The sequence below is a fragment of the Adelges cooleyi genome, unplaced genomic scaffold (assembly GCF_023614345.1).
Source record: "Adelges cooleyi isolate 19-005CV unplaced genomic scaffold, UGA_ACOO_1.1 ACOO_flye_CR_arks_rails_tigmint_CR_PRNA_2, whole genome shotgun sequence".
In the NCBI taxonomy this organism is placed as follows: domain Eukaryota; kingdom Metazoa; phylum Arthropoda; class Insecta; order Hemiptera; family Adelgidae; genus Adelges; species Adelges cooleyi.
Window position 1 is genome coordinate 6870251 of NW_026095860.1, and position 20315 is coordinate 6890565.

General features: G+C 30.6%; 1 protein-coding gene across 2 annotated transcripts in view; it reads right to left on the reverse strand.

Moving 5' to 3' along the window:
- The window catches only part of LOC126833625 (dipeptidase 1-like), a 72614-nt gene continuing 52299 nt past the window's right edge, over window positions 1–20315 (reverse strand). Inside the window, exons 5-14 of one of the 2 annotated variants that reach the window (XR_007684986.1) lie at window positions 9694–9850; window positions 8953–9085; window positions 8717–8867; window positions 5788–5854; window positions 4191–4367; window positions 4022–4106; window positions 3854–3929; window positions 581–719; window positions 234–507; window positions 1–106 (exon numbers count right to left, since the gene is read on the reverse strand). Coding sequence is in view for 1 of the 2 variants with exons in the window: in XM_050565063.1 (XP_050421020.1) it covers window positions 397–507; window positions 581–719; window positions 3854–3929; window positions 4022–4106; window positions 4191–4367; window positions 5788–5854; window positions 8717–8867; window positions 8953–9085; window positions 9694–9850 (1096 nt within the window). In the remaining variant the exon portion in view is untranslated. Of the gene's footprint in view, window positions 508–580; window positions 720–3853; window positions 3930–4021; window positions 4107–4190; window positions 4368–5787; window positions 5855–8716; window positions 8868–8952; window positions 9086–9693; window positions 9851–20315 lie in introns of both variants that reach the window. The other variant, XM_050565063.1, reaches the window with a different exon arrangement.

Below are 20315 nucleotides of genomic sequence, written 5' to 3' on the forward strand. Positions count from 1 at the left end.
TTTAGTTTATCATTTTATTTAGATATACAAAATTATCTGAATAATAACAACTCTGTTTAAAATCCGCTCAAAATGTATAATATACTTTCAAACAAACAACAATTCACTAAAACAAAAGTAATGTAATTCATGAATTACTCTATAAAAATTAAAAAAATTAACCGAAAAAAAATGTCATTAAAGGAATGCATAATTCCTATATCCTATCACAACACCTAGTTTTGTTTTCATACCTACTAACAACAACAAAGAGCCAGACATTTGGATCCCTTGGTACTGTAGAGTAATAGCAATGCATTTTGTTGGCACCGATTGTACTTAACCACTTTTTGGTACTTGACACGATGCATTTTCCAACACGTATTTCTAATTAGTATTATTATAAATAAAATAATATTAGGTCATGTTATATGCATCGGTGCAGTTCGGCAGTAAAGGATCTTTGTTCAAAGGAACTAAAATGTCTTCTACTGGTTTCATGCCATCTTCTTTCCATTCATCTCTGACCTGAACATTAAATATATTATTAGAATGCATACGTCATAATATCATCAACGTGACATCAATTCATATTATTTACCTTTTCCACTTTTGAAAACACTCTTAACAAATTGTTACCCGCCAATTTTTTTATTTGGTCTTCCGTCCAAGAATGATTGGTCATTAACGTTGCCAATAACTGAGGATAACGTGATACGTCTTCCAGTCCTTGTGTTGTACTGAAATGCATTTAAAATGTTGATTAACGAGTTCACGAAAATACTATACAGAATGTATTGTAAATATGTACCAGTTACATGTTATTTAGACTTGCTGAGTGTGAAAGTAAAAATGTCTTTTAATTTCTAAAATTTAAGGGTTTCCGATATTCCTTGTTAAGTAGTTATAACAATTAAAACAACTCATAACACGTGATTTCTCGCGAAATATCTCAAACGAAATGATTTGGCACATTTAGTGTTGGACAACATTTAAAACAAATAATAAATGATAATAATAATATGAATTATGTAATCATTTTTATTTTCAAAGAAATTATACCTTTATTTTTTTATTCATCAATAAAATTATCTGTAACTCGATAAATAACAGCTGTTATCTTTATTTATTATTTATAGAAAAACATTACCTTAATTAAGTTAATAATAATGGTTTTATATTTATTTATGAAAAAATTATATAATAAATGTATCTAATATAATTTTTTTATCTTAAATGATTTAAAACTGTAACTATTTTTTTATAATTGTGTAAAAATAAATTATTTATGAAACAAAATTATTTAAGGCCTCAAGCGATGTTGAATTTGATTTCCTCTCAGATTTATCATCACACAAACTTGCTGCATAATACTTCGAAAAATAGAGAGAAATTTAAATTAAAGTTATTTAAAATAATTAGACATTTAAACAAATAATAATTAACAAATATTTGTTTCTTGTGCTATAAAATAAAATCTTTTTCCCTCATTAATATGTCAACATTTTTAAATTATTTTTATACTGACCATACAATATTATAATATACTAGCTTATATGTACTGACTAGCCTTTCTGTTTAATTTACACAAATGTTCTTCACATTTTTTTTATATCATATAAAAACTAATAAATTGGGTAAAAAGAAATCAAGCAGGTTGATAAGAGATATTAGAGATATATTCTAGCCTGGAATATATTTTTGGAATTTCCAGGAATAAGAATGGCGTCTGAAACGTTGATATGACTCGCTACATATTTATTACATCAGATTTTTAATTCCAAAAGTATTCTGAGACTTTTTTTTAATATGAACAAAATCCAACGATTTGAATGCATGACCGAAATTGTGCGTTTGCAGTTTATTTATCAAAATAGCTTTAAAACTTAGTTTATAGTTTGACGACTTTTAAATTATAATTTGCAAGACTATACAAGACTAACTACTCAGAAGTTATGGTTAAAATTCTCTGAAATACTTAGATTAATTAGGCCAAATTGACAAGAACAGCAATTTATTGTTTTGCTTTAAAATTAAAAAAAAAAACATGTCTAATATACCTAGAACTTGTTACTCGTTGGAAAAAAAGTTATGCATTTTTATTAGTTCGGTCAGCTATAAAATGTGGAACAAAACCTCTTTTACCTTACCTTATTAACAATCCTAAGCACACGGAAAGGAAACGGCATCAATAAATCAAGACAATCAATCAGGTATTTACCCGACTGCGGAAGAAGGTGCGGGTTTTGGATTTATTGAGTATAGACATGCTTAAAACATTTAGAAAATACCCCTTTTTATTCTTGAGTAAATTAATTTAGAACATATAATCAATATAATATATATTTATATATATGTTTCAACATGTAGGTAGGTAATTTAAAATCACATTTGTATGCTGCTCTCTACCTTTATAGTCTTTAACGCGGTTATCGTCTTAGAATCACCAAACAGAATGTTCAATACTAAACACGCAATTTAAATTTTTAATTAAAATTTAATAATTTCGTTGAAATAAAAAATAATAACAGTCCAACATAAAAAATACCTGTAATAAAAAAAAGTTATAAAAACTTACATTAAAATTTAGTCAATGACATTGCTGTGATTATATACCCTAAAAAACTTATATGTATTAAAAATCCTGAGTTACTGCCAACTCTGCTTTTAAAGCATACCATAACGTAGCAAATTTGTTATTTTCCTGGATTGTAATTTTACAGTAGCGCTCTTGTTAGTATAGTTACTGACAGCGTTCTGACGAGGTGTTTGTTTTACTATTATCATAAATTAAACATACAGTAAATTCAAATATATAGTATATTAAATCTATGCTATTATTATTATGATTTTGGCGTGTAAATATTATCAAATTAATTCTGAGCCTGTGACACATTTCTGATTAAAATTCTAATATCCTTTTGTTAGACGTTTTCCGTGAAGTCATAAAAATATGTTATGTCGTTAGGACCTTCCTTAGAATATCATCACCCTAAACAAATTATGCTTACCTAAAACAACAAACTATAGATGGTAGGACGAAATAACCGCTTAAAGCCAACTTAAATACACGTTAATAGTAAACAATTTTCATATAAAAAAAGTAGGCTGTAACAGGACACATCTGCAAGCTGTTGAAAAATAAAACAACCAAATACGATTTATGTACTTCCTTTTTACATGAATATAATCTGACATTGGGTATATTTATGCATATTTAATTTAAATCTCTTCATCTCAAGATCTCCTCTCCTCCCAAAAGCCTCCAATTAAAAAAAACAAGAGGAAAAATGCGAGTACCTTATATTATAATAATCTGAAAGTTTGTATATTCTTTAGCTATAGATATAAACATCTTTAACCTAGAGCTACCCAATTTTACATTAGTTCATATTGCGACCATAGAAAATTATATAATTTTTTAATATTCGTGTATGTTTAGTATGCAAATCTATAGTACTAAATCTCCTGTCTGGGGTTGGACCATAAATGATAAATATTATTATTATCTATGGGTCGAATATTGTTATATCTATCAGATCAGGCTAATGGTCATATTTACTTAACTCAGAATAATCTCCACAAGACTCGACCGATTTTGACAAATATTGTATTAATATATTAATATTAGTTCCTAAAGTGCCATAAGCTATGTACAATTAGGCTATCACTCTTTCTAGGGGAATTTTACGTTGAAATGTATTGTGGCGTCCTCAAAGAATATTTCGCCTATTTTTCCTGCTCTTTTGCAAATTACTAGGAAATAAGAAAATGTATTTTGAACGGTTCTTAGCTGTTTTAACCTCCGCCTATAGACGGCGATTTCAACAAACAAAATTTATATTTATATATATTAATATTATTATGCCCATACTGATTAATTCCGTCGTAACCAGCGCCTAGGCCGACATGATCCTCGCCCGCTACGGTTTTTATATGGTTAATATGAGCTGCAACACAAAACCGTTTTTTAATGAACAAATACCAACTGTTTATGTGCGGTGTAACAATATACTATTATTATTATTATTATGAAACGTACCAATTACTTGTTCCATGGTCGACGTGGAATTACAACTTATAAAATAAGAATAGAAGCTCACCATGACTATACCGTCGTTTAAGGCCTGAAACAAAACGGTGATGTTCTTGTGTTACAAATCGATAACTATAGCTGTTTACATTTTAATAAAAACTGTCCAAAAATGTACCACTTGTTTGAGCACGTGATCAGGAACGTTTCTTAACGAAGCACACAAAGCGTATGCACAAGAATGTGAGAAAATCACTGGTGCTAAGGTATAGTTGAGCGCATCTTCCATTGTCTTTACGGACGTATGGCTAAGATCGACCATCATTCCGAGTCGATTGAGTTCTCTCAGTACCAGCTAAAGTAATACAATAATTATTAACTGTTGTGTCCAAAACAAATATTGAACGTAAAACGAACCGCAATGAAAATTCCATTTAAACTTTAATCGTTATACGGACAGATACGGTCGTTAATTGGACGATTACGAAAAAAAAAACAACTAAAGCTTGTTGTTCGTTCAATTAAACAATTTCTTTACGGTAAATCAAAAATAAATTACGAATGCATTTTAAATTAACTAATTGATAGCTCAATATAAATACAGTGTTTTTTATTTACTTGCCAATTTTGTTGGGGTTTTATTGTAACTTCATTTATAAATATTCATTAACCAAACTACCGTTGTACTGGGATACCAATCGTTCAACAAAATAAAATATAAATTATATTGTAATTAGGAGAAAAAAAACATTTTTGTTTTTTAATTTTCGTAGTAAGCCTTATTAAATAGCACGTAATCAACGTTCTATTTTCAGAAGTTCTGAATTTTATTTTTTCAAAGAAAACTCTTAATGAAACGGTATTGAGAAATAAATATGTACGTATATATACTTATTAATTTTAAACTTTCTAGAATAAAATTCCAATTGGCGTCTGTAATGCGAATTTGAATATAAAATGTGTACGTTTATTTCTGAGAAGACGGTAATTGTTGTATTAAACAAAATTTTCGGTATGACATAGAAATGTAGACGGGTAAAATATATTTGCATTGGAAACTTTTCACGGAAAGTGGAACTGAATAATAACGTGCCATATAAAGCGATATTTTCGTATTATTAATATTTTTTATTTCTCCTACATACTACTTACTGTGAATCATCCAAGGGGATAATAAGATGTGCCAAAAAAAGCGGTATAACACAACGAGGTATGAATAATATGAAAACAGGAATACAGAATATACAGCACGTGATGATGCACTGCAGATTCAATACGGACGGATGTAAATTTTATTACATTATAAGAAGATTTTTCGATCGTCCAACCCAGTTTGTTTTCACACTTGGCAGTGTTGGAAAAAACCCAACAAAATTCCAGCGGGGCCTCTGGGACGATTTATTTGTTTAATTGTGTCTTTAATTGTAAATACTGAGAGTTAATATTGCATTTATATAATAGTCCGGAATTACTACAATGTCAGAATTATTGCGTTACTTCGTATACCTATTGATAATATTATATGAGCGCCCACAAGGGGTTTTTAGACAATCAAATAGATACATATTGTCTATTAGTTAGAAGTGATAAGTTCATACTAGTAAATAATAGTTAAAACTAGTTTATTAAATATACTATATGTTAGAGTTGATAACAGATGACACTTAAATAATATGTATAAAATATAATAATATTTGTTAAAAATGTATTTAAAAATTTTACATTGTTTAAAAGTTCATAGTTAGTAAAATGTTTCAATATTCAATAACGCTTACCCGTCCAAATGGAGACAATCCTTGGTGTTCGTTTTCTGGCGAATCTAAGCCTGAACAACAATCTGCCCTGTAAAATACAATTTTATACTTTATAATTAGTGATGGGAAAATCCGGATATTGTGAAGTTCAAAAAACCGGAGTTTTAAACTTCGAAATTCGAAATCCGGAGTTGTATTGTTCGAACTTCGAAATCCGGATTTCGAAATTTTCGTTATAAATCCGGATTTCGAAGTTCTCGTTATAAATCCGGATTTCGAAGTTTTCATTATAAATCCGAATTTCGGAGTTTTCATTCTAAATCCGTAGATTGGATTTCAATTTTTTACAATAATAAATTAATTATATTAGTTAATTATTTAATATTATGTACAACGTGTTTATGTACACAAAAATATTTAATTATTTAATTGGTAAATTAGGTATCTGTTTTTATAGTTATAAGAACATTATGTATAAACATGATTTACAAATCTCAATGACACTTTTATAATAGATTAATACAATAAGTTGTAATAATATGAAAATTACACAACACAATATATATATAAATGAGGAAAAAAAAAAAAAATTACAGCATACTTACTTTGTATTTAAACTAGATTACATATATCAAACTTAAAGTTCATTAGAAACATATAAATTAGGGTAATTTAGTTGAAGGGGTCCGATAATAGCATTTCATAGAGGATTAAAAGTCAACTAATTTGAACAATTTAGTCATCTTGTACTGCTGAATTAGTAATTACAAAATGGCTTTATGAATTTTAAAATCGGTAATTTGGCTTTTTATTTAAACCCCGGTTACGGTTTCTAAAGTTCAAATTTTGAAATCCGGATTTGTCATTAAACCCGGATTCTTCGTAAAATCCGGATTTTTTCATTGAACTTCGAAAACCGAAAAACGGATTTTACGGATTTTAAGAAAATCCGGATTTATTTCCCATCACTATTTATAATACATGACGTAGTCATAATACATAGTACGTTGAGTTTTCTAAAGGACTACCTCGTTGTTTGGTTATTTAATAAGTACAATAAGTCCATATCTAACAGAAAAACCCACGGTGGAAAATTTTTCAAAAGTTATTGCAAATATGATACTAGCCAATTTTAAACCCAGTTAGATACAGTATACATACACACAACTATAATGTACTTGACACTGTGCAATCTGGTTAGGTAATACATTATTGCGGCGGCTAAGCCATGGAAGAAACGAATGAATTGCATTTTTTTTTTAAAATCATATCGCGGACGTTGGTTTTGCGGATGATGTCATTTTTTTGTCATAAAACCAAAGTAAATATTGGCCCAGCAAAAATACATTGTTACTGATTTACAAGATATGTCCAAAATTGAAAAAATACAAACGACAACGCACCACAGCGGGGCGTTGCTATAATATGCTGTTTGGTCGTACACACCAGTTCAAGATAATAAAGTTTCTGACCTGAGTGCGAATTCGATTTATACCATCGAAACCGCTTGTATGTACTTGGCTGCAAAACACTTAACGAACACGAGGCAATAACGAAATTCAATTAGGTCGACTATTTTTCTCTCCTTTAACGCCTGAACAACAACTTTTAAGTACACATGCTACCACCAAATGTGAATCAACGTAGAAACCGCCAGTGGATTCGAGAAATATATTTTGACAGCAACTGCAGTAACTGCAAAATTTAACTGCTGCACACATAGTTCTCCATTCCCTGTATCAGTCCACAGTTCACTCTTTGTTCCCTGTCCGATACCTAGCTCAGTCTTCCTTACCATATATCATTATTTTAGCATCCAGCTCAGTTTTTCTTGCTCTAGCTTAGTCTTTCTAGCCCAGTACAGTAGAACTTACTGAGATTATGCCAGAGATCATTTGCTGCCAAACATATTATGGTAAGCAGATTTTCGAATTTCCGGCTATTTTATTTTAGAACTGCTTTCGTTTTAAAACATTTTAATAACAGCCCAAAGCCAACTGAACCAGAAAAATAATAATTTATTACAATGAAAATAATAACGTTAATGTTTAAACTAGAAAGGCATTACTTGTATTAAAAAAAATATATAACAATAATTGGAGATTACATATGTTCTTATTTCGGTTATTTACAGTTATGTAATATAAGACTTTACCATTCAGCCTTCAGATTACGCAATTTGTTTTTTTACTTTTTTTAACAATATGCCAAGTGTTCTGTTATAAAAATATGTTCAATTTCGACAACGCACCAAAAAAAAAAAAGGCCAATAATTTTACTACTAAATTAAAACAATATAATCTTAACCCGATCCTAATTTTTGTTTTCACCATACTACTATTTTAATGTGGTTATAATAAAATAATATTCTGACTTTGTAAATATATTTGGACATTATCGTATTGTAGTTTCGGTTGAAACGTTACATTTAATGACTGAAATTGAATAGAGACTGAAATATTAATACGTTAACGGCTATAAGGCTTTGTCACCGAAAACCATGTCCGTTGTTATTACGATAACTATGTCAATACAAATCCAGTGTAGCTTGTTTACCACAGTATTACAACACATCATCTGATAACCCCAACTGATACCTTAAATAATAATATAATATCAAATAAAACGAAATAATAATGCCGGTTCGAGAATATTTCAATTAGCCAACTATGCTACAATGTATCGTCGTTCATTAGGTTATAATATTACCATCGAATTTACTATATTATGTTATCTAATCGGAGGATGTCAGATATGTATTTTAGTTTATATAAGTCAATAAAAAATTATTAAAGTTATTTAAATTTTAAGACGTTTCCGGTTTTAATACTGATTTTTTAAATAAAATCCCCCAGAGTTTGGAGCGAATAATGGTAGACTAGGTTCTATTTAAAGACTTAAAAAAAGGCCCTTATAAACCCTTTGGTCTGTATGCGTTTATGCGTATTACCATAGCGTGTCGCAAGTATGCGTTAACGTTAGATATCTTGCTCCGAGGCTGTGGAATATTCTGAGAACCGCCAGCGAATTTCCCAACGAATGACCGCCTTCAACTCCGATTAAACTGGCGATTTTCTTGGCTTTATGCGCCTCTCGTATGCCTGCAAGACGAGAATGTAATAATAATAATAATAAAATGCATTCAAGGGGAAAAAATACAATATGGTTGCACAATTTATGATGTACCTTTTACCGAAGTAACAAGCTGTAAATCGCCCGAATAGTTCTCGGCCAGCCTTCTAATGACGTCGATTTGTTCCATTGTAGTTTGGACGCCGTCCAGGTGTTGTCTTCCACAGGGTACGTATGCCGACCAAAACTGTCAACAGCACGGGTGGACCACATTTTAAAATTATAACTTGAAATGCAATAATAAAAAACTTATCGCCGACTCAATCGATAACGCTTATGGGCGCCAGTCGACCGTTTAGTGTTTTACTTTCAACTTGCAAGCTGTTGTAAACTAAACGAGACCCTAAGAAATTGTTCAAGTCAAAAGAATCATAGCATCAAAACGGCTAGTAGTAATGTGTAAGTAACTCCAATCGACCAGTTACTTTTGTCAATTTCTGTAGTGCATGCTCTTGGAAAGAGAATATTAATAAGTTTTTGTACATTGATCGATTAATGTCGACATTTATCAGTATGCCGATTGTTAGCAATTTTAACGAATAATACTAATAACTAATAAGTTTGCCAAAGATCAGTTCCAGATAATTTTTTAAAGCAATCTTCTAATCCCTGTTTTAACTGAAAATCGTGTTGAAAGGGCACATTTAAATAACATGGACCATTTTTTGGAAACTGTAACTCTCCATTGGATTTACAATAATCATTGGATAATATTGTAATTTATCTGATTATCGATATTAATCGTAACAGAAAAAATGTATAAACATATAATTGTTTTACTTTAAATGGTCTTACTTGAGCTCCGACCATTCCCTTTCTGAGCCGTGGCAAGTCCGTTTGCGACCAGTTACTCTTCGACCATGGTCCCACAGTTTTTAGATCTGATGAAAAGTTGAAAAACATCAATTGATTGTGCACAAACTTTCGAATGTTCCAGGGTAAATCGTTGTGCCTATAAACATGATAATTATTTCTAAACGGTTAAACAGTGTTAAATAGTAAGATAGGCACAACAATTAATTACATGGATTATTCCCTTTTCGAGTGTTTTGAACTAATTATTCATAAATTGTCTTTATTGATTTTACTTTAGTATATATACATATTTTAATAAAAATATAATTACCCTCAACACTAGCCTCACACAATGGGAATAAGGCCATTATTTAATGATCTTATAATAAGAAATAAACTTAATCGAATAACTAGCAATATAAAATTATAAGACTAAGATATTTCCATTTTTTATTTTTTATTTTGAGCTTATGTACGTAGTAACTAGTAAATTAAAAAACTGAACCTCTGGCGAAAAACCTAAAAGAAATGCAATTTAATACCAACAAATTCTTAAATATTCTTCGCGACTGATTGCTGTCATGTATTAAGTAACTTTTTATCAAACTTATTCTCTTTTCCAAACTTCAAGCTCTGAAAACTTAAGTAAATTCTACCCAACTATTTTGTTAATTTTGTTAGTAATTTACTATGTCTTATAATCTGATATTAAAAAAAAAACGATATTTTCCAATTAATGTTGTTTTAAGCGTTTCCACTTTAGAAACACAATATTTTAGTCAGAACTTACACAATGTATAAGACTGTAACCATCCCGGTTGTATGACATTGATTATATCAAAAAGTTGCAGAATACACCTAAACTTTTGTACATTTTATTTAGAATATTTTATACATTGCATTCCGTGCAGTTTTTTCAACTTCAAACATCAGACTCAAAATTCACAGACCATCACTTATTTCGGTAAGCAACGAATGGTAAACGGCATAATGTATATGAAAAACAAGTGTTTGTAGAGTGAACAAAAAACTGTAATATTAATTTACCGTTTAGTTAATTAAAAATTAAAAAAATATACTTAAATCGTATTAAAAATATGTTAAAATAATCGTATGGCTTATAAATAAAAATACAACTTAAGTGATGGCATACTATATTTTACTTTAGCGGTGCCGCCAAAGGTCGTGACGGCACCGACTTTAATGTTAATTTACTCAGGATGTCTTACAGGTGGTCGGATTCTAGATTTTAGACTAAGCTCGTAAGCCATTAAAATGTGATTAACACATCTCAACGTTACATTTCCTAAATACCTTTGCTTAAAGACAACGGTTCTAAAGTACAATCTCGGACAACTCCGCGTCTTATGCGTTAGAACACGAAGCGTAAACAATATACTTTATTAGTAATTCATTGAGCGAGGCGACTGTGAGTAATACCACAAATGATTAAAAGATCAATTTGAGTACACTATTCAACTAAGTGTATTTTTAATCTAGTGACACGATTTTGGTGGTCCAGTCTTTCGTTAATTGATCGAGGAGTAAATATGGAAGAGCACATTTTATTTTCAAAATTGAATTTCTAAAGGATTCAGCACTTTAATTCCGTTACACTGATTTCTTCTAACAAAAATTAGAGTGTTTTGTTTACTCAACAATTAAAATTACACAGATTCGTTCTTCGAATAGTGTAAAAAATAGTAGTCCGTTCCTATATAAGCAATACGGCAACGTAGTGCAGAATCCGTTTACATCACACCCATGAAAGTATAATCGTTCTGCAGACCAAACACAAGCCCAAAGCGCAATGCGCAAAACATTCCTTGCAAAACACACAAGTATTCTTTGTCGGATACAAAAATTACCTAGTTTATTATTTATTTTCTCTAACCACTTATTCCGTGTTGTATCGTGTATAGCGTTTACTTTGTGCTTCCAAGCTAGATAAATGCCAATCGGTGCATTACAGCCATTGTAATAGGAAATCCGCTATTATCCGCTAGCAGACTGCTCCCTTTTAATTCGTAAAACAACAAATATCATATACCTTATTACCAATAACCGTTTGCGTGTCTACGTAGAACGCGGCTGCTTCAATAAGACAAATAATTCACTCAAACACTACAAAAATTAAATTTCTCAGAATGGCTATAAATTCTCAGCCGTGCTTTTCCGAGACACATTCTATAAATCCACAAGTTATCGTCAATGCAAACACGGAATAATATAATACAGTTCAAATAATAAGTACACGAGTACAAATCTAATGTTTGCGTTACAACATTAAATAAATTCCAACTAACTTTAATCAAATTACTTTATGTATACTCTTTTCTATTTCTGTCTATCCTAGTTTCGTATTTTTTATTCAATGCCAAACTCTCAATTCCATACATCACAGTTGGTTTCACTATAGTATTTCCTATTACTCTAAATGACACGTTTTTGTCACACCACATCTCTATTTGTTTCTTTCCGCTTCATCCAACCACAATTAATTATACTAATCACATCTTTTTTAACTCCATCATTATCAGCTTGCATATAACTGATGCCCAACACATAAATGTCTATACTGTTTCCGAGCATAACGCAAGCTAACTAAACTCAAATAACATGAACTGTTTATGCAAAATATATACAAATATTTAACGCTATTATAAACAAATTGATTCAGATTATAATATCCGAACCAAAGATTTCTCGACATCAGTAAGTCATCTGTTTGGAGGGTACAATTTAAAGATCGTCCATCGCATATAATCGAATCTGGGATTATATCTAACACGCACGGTTTAACGTCATCATATAAGGAAAGCAAAAAAGAGAGAAGACAAATAGTAGATGATAAAAACCCTTATCCCTTAGTGCTTTTATCGTTCACCGAAATATCGTTACCCGAGACGTTTAACGTGAACGCATACGTATGTTCTATACTTAAATAAAAGGTATATAAGAATAACGGTTATATAGAAGGCGTGCCCTTGGTGGTAATTTATCGTTTCCACGGCGAAGGGGGAAATTTGTAGGCTTTGGAATATCTGATAATGGGCCAAGGAAAAAAAAGGTTTAAATATTAATGCGGTGGTTTCCCGTTATTGTCTCAAAAGCGTTGAAATTTAGAAAACTTTCCCATGATTTATGAGTTATCCTCTGTCAATGATGCTTTTATAATAAATAAGACGGAAGGTTTGGCGAGGTCAGCTGTGTCATTTTATATGTTTTTTGATCGAGTATCTTACCTAAAAAATGGTTAATTTTTTACTATAGACGATAACGAATATCCCAACAAATAGGTGCTAAAAACTTAGCATCCTCATGCTAAATCCTAAACCAAGATTACAAGATTAGTTTTAAAGTCACATAAATGATAACTACTTAGATCAATTGTATGTTCATTTACTAATTATTATGTAATAGTAATAATTCGTTTTTTTTTTGCAATTTACCCTACTCATAATAATTGTTTGTCAAATAGCATTCCATTTCTTACATTTTTTCAAAAAATATTTTCAATCCCAATCGAAGTAAAATATAATATGCTTTACACGAAATCGTAGCACATAGATATTAGATAGTATCTATATAAGCCAGCAACAAAGCGGTTACTTGATATTCAGATGAAGACGTTGATCTGGAGGTGTAATAATTGTAATTGTAATGATTGTAATAATTAATATTCATGAAATGTAATAATTACCACCGAAGTTCAACACTATTTCTGATCTAACATGTTTTAACATATAATCGCTAATATTTAATAGTTCAAGTAAATAATAGTGTAAATATATTAATAAGGCAGACGAGAACTATATGCTATGAAGTCCAAAATATTCTGGTAAATTACAACCTAATCTGCACTGTGAGAGGATATTATAAGTATAAAAAACAATTTGATGAATTTTAATATCTATCAAACGTCATCGTTTATTGTTTGGCTTAACAATATAGTAAAACTACATTTACTTAAACGATAATTATCATTCACATCTGTTGCTGTTAGTTTTTAGAATACGTTTAAAGAAGAGCAAAGAATACGCTTACATAAATCATTTACGATACATGACTCCTCAGAAAAATAAAAACAAACGATATGGTGTATGTATCACGAATACCCATCATAATATTATTAATTCAAGAGGAAATGGTCGAACAGAACGCTTGTATAATAATATATATATCATAATAAAAATATACAGTTTAATTAATAGTTTTAATACTTAGATATATCTATTATATTTATACACAACATATCTATGTAAAACAATGTTGCCACCAAGAAAGTGTATATATATAATTTATTGACCGTTATTTGTAGTTATAATTTATAGTTATAGTTATTATTAGTCTAATAATTCCACTAACAGTACTTTGTGGTATTAAAACTTTCACATTAACATATTGTACTATTTAATGTTGTAAATACCCAAATAGTGAACAGGCAAAGTGGAGATTTCCAAAAACGACGGCCTCTGTTTATAATCATTTTAACAATAATTTTCAGAACTTAAAGTAATCCGTTTTACACTTGAATCAAATTAGATTCAAAGTAAAACACTAAATTTCCTCTAAAAATATTTAATTGACTTATTTATACGATGTATTATACATCTTGATTTGAAAGTGATTCTATTCAATTTTATCACTTTTATTTATAATAATTCCTGTAGACCAGTGACCTCTCCGTTTCCTCATTGCTTTGATTACATTATGCCTATACTCTACTGTACTAGTCCTCTCGGATAAAATCACTTTCAAATTAACGCTTTGATGCTCATTTGTAAATACAGAACCTTCATTTAAAACTTTCTAACTTTACTGGTTTATACTGTGCTTGGTTTGGACTGTACTGGATTGAAAATACTAACTACCGATTTGCATCAAAGCGTTTTTTCGAAAGTGATTTTATCACTTTCAGATTTAAAAATTCCTGTAAACCTGTGACCTCCCCGTCCCAACTATGCTCCGTCCCCACTATGCTCCGTCCCCACTATGCCCCGACCCAACTGTACTGGTTTTTTTTTTTTGCAAAAACTTAGTGGACCAAATATCACTTATACAATGTCTTGTTATATTTTGTTGTAATGGTCGACGATTCATGTTTCAATCGTTTGTACTCCATAGTTTAAATTATAATCGCTTATTCTCAATAAAATTAATATTTATGTATTATATATTTCCATTAGAGCAATCTCACACAAACTACCTATACTTCATAGATTATATTATTTCGAAGCTATATTATACTTCTATTCTACTAGATTGACAATGTACAAAATAAAACGCAACTAAAAAAACCTTTTAATAGATCCTTAAAATGTAAAGGGTGGGATAGTGAAACGGGTAGGTTCCCTAAACGGGTCCCATTTAAATACATTAGAAAATCGCCGTTTATCTGCCCCATTCTGTATATTAATTTCTTGTTATTTTCTAAAGAAAAATTGATTCTCTTACATTTAAATTAAAATAAATCGTATACTGGTATTGTGATGGAGAAAACAATAAATTTTACATACATATATTACTTATTAATTAAATATTACTAACGTGTACAGCCACTAGCGGTCGGCTGTTGCCTGTTATTTAACAATAATCTTTTATGGAGATTTTAATAATAGTATAGGAGCAGTATCATGATGTTAAATGTTCACGATATTTGATCTAGTCATAAAATAAAGTACTATCATTCATGACTTTTAAATACTATTAAAATATATCTTAACTTGAACACAGTAATAAAATAATGAAATATTTTATACAAAATTAGAGCTACAAAATTGTAAACTAAAAAATTAAAACTAGCACGAAGCAGATTACATATCTCATATAAGATAATTTAAACAATCAAGCGTGAATCTCTTTAAATGAATAACAGTATAACAATATGCAAAACAATAGTTTTCCTTTAAAAAAATTGTGTAATAAAAAATACATTTTGGGGCGGTAAACTGCATAAAAACCAACACTTAATCTGAATCCAAAAAACAACAGTCCTCTTCATAATTTGCAGGTAGTTGGACCTTATATACTCATAGTTGACCTTCGGTAAGGTAATAAAACGCAGGCGATAAAATAACGAGATAACGACAGTGGTTTTGTTGTATCAGAATCATGGTCAAAGTGTCTTAAAAAGTACACGGATAGGTTCTTTTCCCAATAAATCGTGTGTCTACTATAACCATATACACGATTTAGTCGTCTGTGATATCATGTAATAAACACAATATTATGATAACGACCAAAGGGCCCTAACCTAACCTAACACGGATAGACGTTACCAACTGATAATTTTTAGTGTATGTTCGTTTTTCACATCTAGTACACCGGGTTTTTAGTTAAAAAAAAAAAAAATTAAATTTGTGTAAACTTTAAGTCAAAAGTGGTACTTGAGCACATAACTTAATAGTATCATTCTGCATAGATGTACATAAAATTGTTAAAAAAAAACTGTAGTGCCGAATTTTTCACCCGTTTAATATGTTATGGATACATATGAGTTCCAACTACTGGCAAATTTTCAACCCAAAAGTTTTAAAACTACGGCTAAAAACCCCGAAAAACAAAAAAACTTGTACCCCCCCTAGGGGGGTGGGAAATGGATATAGTTTAAGTTTGACACAACTGACGTGTGTGGGCCTACCAAATAATTATTTCTTATACATTTCAACTCGATCCGACTATTTTTCTCGAAATTATAGCCAGTAAAAGTTCTAACTTAAAAACTCGTACGGTTTTATCGCAGATTTTTCCAGATATTGAACATACGTGTACTCAAGAGGTTGAAACATTTATGGCAATTAGTCAAAAGAGCCATGCTCAGAGTATGATAATGATTAAGTGTTTGTGCCGAAATTGAGTTTCTATAACTTTTGTATTTGATTTGCATGTAATCTGGCTCAGCGTACTATGTTTTATAAACTATCTTGTTTGACTAATGATCCAATTAATAAGCTGTACGCCAAGAAACGTTTGATTAATTCGTCATGATTATAATACTGTGTTTGATTAGCACGATATTTAAACATGATTAAATTTCTCGTGTCGCATATTAAATACCACAAAAAGTAATATCAATACATCATAAATTATGCTGTAATCAAATTTTGTATATTTATAGAAAACAGTATATCTGATAAAATAAAATAGATTTTATTTAAGTTGCGAGTAGATTCCTATTATATAATGTTTTTTTTTATTTCAAAGAAAATTGTATAATAAAAATTAGACGAGGGGGATACAATACATTCTAAAAATCATATTACTAATATAATTATAACGAGGGAAAGTATTCGGAAGTTTTCAAAAAGTTTAATCGATGCAGAGATTGGAGCTAATAAATCCTGCTGAAAGCACAAAAGATAGTCAACAGTGACAGGGGACGAAACCCATAAATCGATTTCAGAATGAAATAATACAAGACAAGTGGTATTCCTATATATATATATATATATTCTAGAGTCTGGATACAATATTAAGAATGCTGCCTTTTTATATATCTTCATAATGTAATTAAACACAATTAATTTGCTTTTAAAATTAAATTAAAATTAAAAGCCATTTTTCAGCCGAGTCTGCAACCACGATAGAACATTTTCATGTCTCGTTGAAGTACCGAATAAATTTAGATTAGTCGTGGAATTAAAATATAAAAAAAAATTACATGGAGCTTCCAGTTACAGCATAAGGTCAAGGAGATTAAAAATTTATGTACAATCAAGTTTCTGGCTAAAATTTTAGTGTTTATTATATGGCCAAAAGTGAATTAACATAGAGAATTAAGCTATTTTGAATTTATTATTTAGTTCTAATTTGAACGTTAAACGTACAACATATCTCTTATCTTTGATATCTTACCCCTATCCCCTACCCACTATCTCCCACCCTATCACTCACTTCTACCCCCTATATCCCACCCCTATCACTTACCCCCTATATCCCACCCTATCACTCACCCCTATCCCCATCTCCGTGTGGTAACGCTTTTTGGCATTTTCATGTCTTAGCTCTGGCACATAACCCTGGCAAATAACCGAAAAAAACGTTACCATAAAAGCGTAACGAAAAAGTTTTTCAGCCGAGTCTGCAACCACGAAAGAGCATTTTCATGTCTCGTTGAAATACCGAATAAATTTAAATTAGTTGTGCAATTATAATAAAAAAAAAAAAAAATTACATGGAGCTTCCAGTTACAGCATAAGGCCAAGGAGATAAAAAAATTATGTACAATCAAGTTTCTGGCTAAAATTGTAGTGTTTATTATCTGGCCAAAAGTAATTCAACATAAAGAATTAAACTATTTTGAATTTATTATTTAGTTCTAATTTAAACGTTGAACGTACAACATATCTCTTATCTCTTATCTTCTATATCTTACCCCTATCCCCTACCCACTATCTCCCGTCCCTATCACTCACCCCTATCTCCCACTCTATCCCTATTCCCTAATGTCACCCTTATCTCTCTACCCCCTCCCCTTATCACCCACCCATATCTCCTGTCCCCAACCCCAACCCTATCCCACCCCCACCCCTTATTTCCCAACCCTATCTCCTGTCCCCAACCCCAACCCTATCCCACCCCCAACCCTTATCTCCTACCCCTATCCCACCCCCAACCCTTATCTCCTACCCCTATTTCCACCTCCAACCCATCTCCGTGCGGTAACGCTTCTTTGGTAACGCTTTTTTCGTTACGCTATTTTTCGGTTATTTTCCATAGCTAATTCCACCCCTTTCCCATTCCCACCTCATCTTCATCCCCATTTATTTTTTCGTTACGCCTTTTTGGCAACGCTTTTTAGGTAACGCTTTTTGACATTTGCATGTCTTAGCTCTGGCACATAACCGAAAAAAGCGTTACCATAAAAGCGTTACCAAAAGAGCGTAACGAAAAAAGCGAAAGGGTTGGGGACGGGAGTGGAATAGAGGGTAGGAGATAAGGGTAAGATTTAGCCGGTAAATAACCGAAAAAAAGTGTTATTAAAAAAGCGTTACGCTGTTACGCGCCGCAATGTAACGAAAACTACGAAGCGACGACGAAAGACAATTATCGGAATGACCATTTCGGATCTATTTCGAATATTAATCTGTTACGCTGTTAACTGATATGAGATAAGAGATATGTTGTACGCTCAACGTTCAAATTAGAACTTAATAATAAATTCAAAATAGCTTAATTCTCTATGTTAATTCACTTTTGGCCAGATAATAAACACTACAATTTTAGCCAGAAACTTGATTGTACATACATTTTTAATCTCCTTGACCTTATGCTGTAACTGGAAGCTCCATGTAATTTTTTTTTTTAATTTTAATTCCACGACTAATCTAAATTTATTCGGTACTTCAACGAGACATGAAAATGTTCTATCGTGGTTGCAGACTCGCCTGAAAAATGGTTTTTCTATTTTGGTGACGCTTTTTTCGGTTGTGCCAGAGCTAAGACATGAAAATGTCAAAAACGTTCATTTTCAATTAAAATAAATTATTGACAGAATAGATTGTTCTGGTAATCACATAATATTACTATCGACACTGTAGTATCAAGAAATATCTCGGGAATGACTATAAGCAAAGAAGCACCCGTTTTTAGTGTTATTATTTTGTGGATGACTTTTAGTTCTTTATTTTTGAAGTAATCAAACTTGTTAAAGATGAAATAATTATCAATTAACAGTGTACAAATACAAAACTAATTGTGTATATGCACCAATGAATATGTCAAAGGCAATGCCCCGTTTTTGCGTCTTCATATTTTTGATATAATAACGAAAAATGTAATAAGAGAGCCATCAAATTCATAAAAGGCATTTCTTACATAGAGATCAGGTTGTCAGTCAAACCTTGTTCAAATATTTCAACAATGTTAAATTATACTTATATTAAAATGTATATCCATTCAGCCCTCTGACGCGTTGTGAAATAGCTTAAGCGATAACAATTAAAATATATATTAAAAAACTCATAAAAAAATAAATATTTTATCACACATAAGGGAAACACGTATAATATATTTTACCAAATTACTGAGGTGATAGGTTACTGAGTAATAGTGACCATTTAGGTATCTTATAGTGAAATATTTGGACGATTAATAAAAAAGAAAGCACCAAGTAATAATATTCATTAATTCAAAATGTCAGTATAAAACTTTAAATTAACTTTAGGTTCCAAAAGTAAAATGTATGAGAACATAAATGAATAGGAACAGACATTAAATTAGTAATAATAAAAAAAAGTAAAGTAAGGTTGTTCATCTTCATAAACTAATAAGACAAATACTCCTTATTAATTTTCACTCCCCTGTCGTTATTTCTTCCATTATTTCCTTTATTTTAAGCGCTGGATTCCTTATTTAAATGTATGTAAAAATGTAAATATAAATGTATTGTATTTTTTTTTCATATAGTGTGCTATAATGTGTAATTACAAAAGTAATTAATAAAAAAAAAAAATAATAATAAGACAAATATCCGGTAAACTTAGGTATATGCGAAGGTCAAAATAGATAAAACCAAAAACGGAGGCAGTTAAAAAGAAAAAAACGTTGAATATTAAGACCAAAATATCAGATATTTTGAAACTGCGAAAAACAGAAAAAACATAAATAAGCTCTCATTA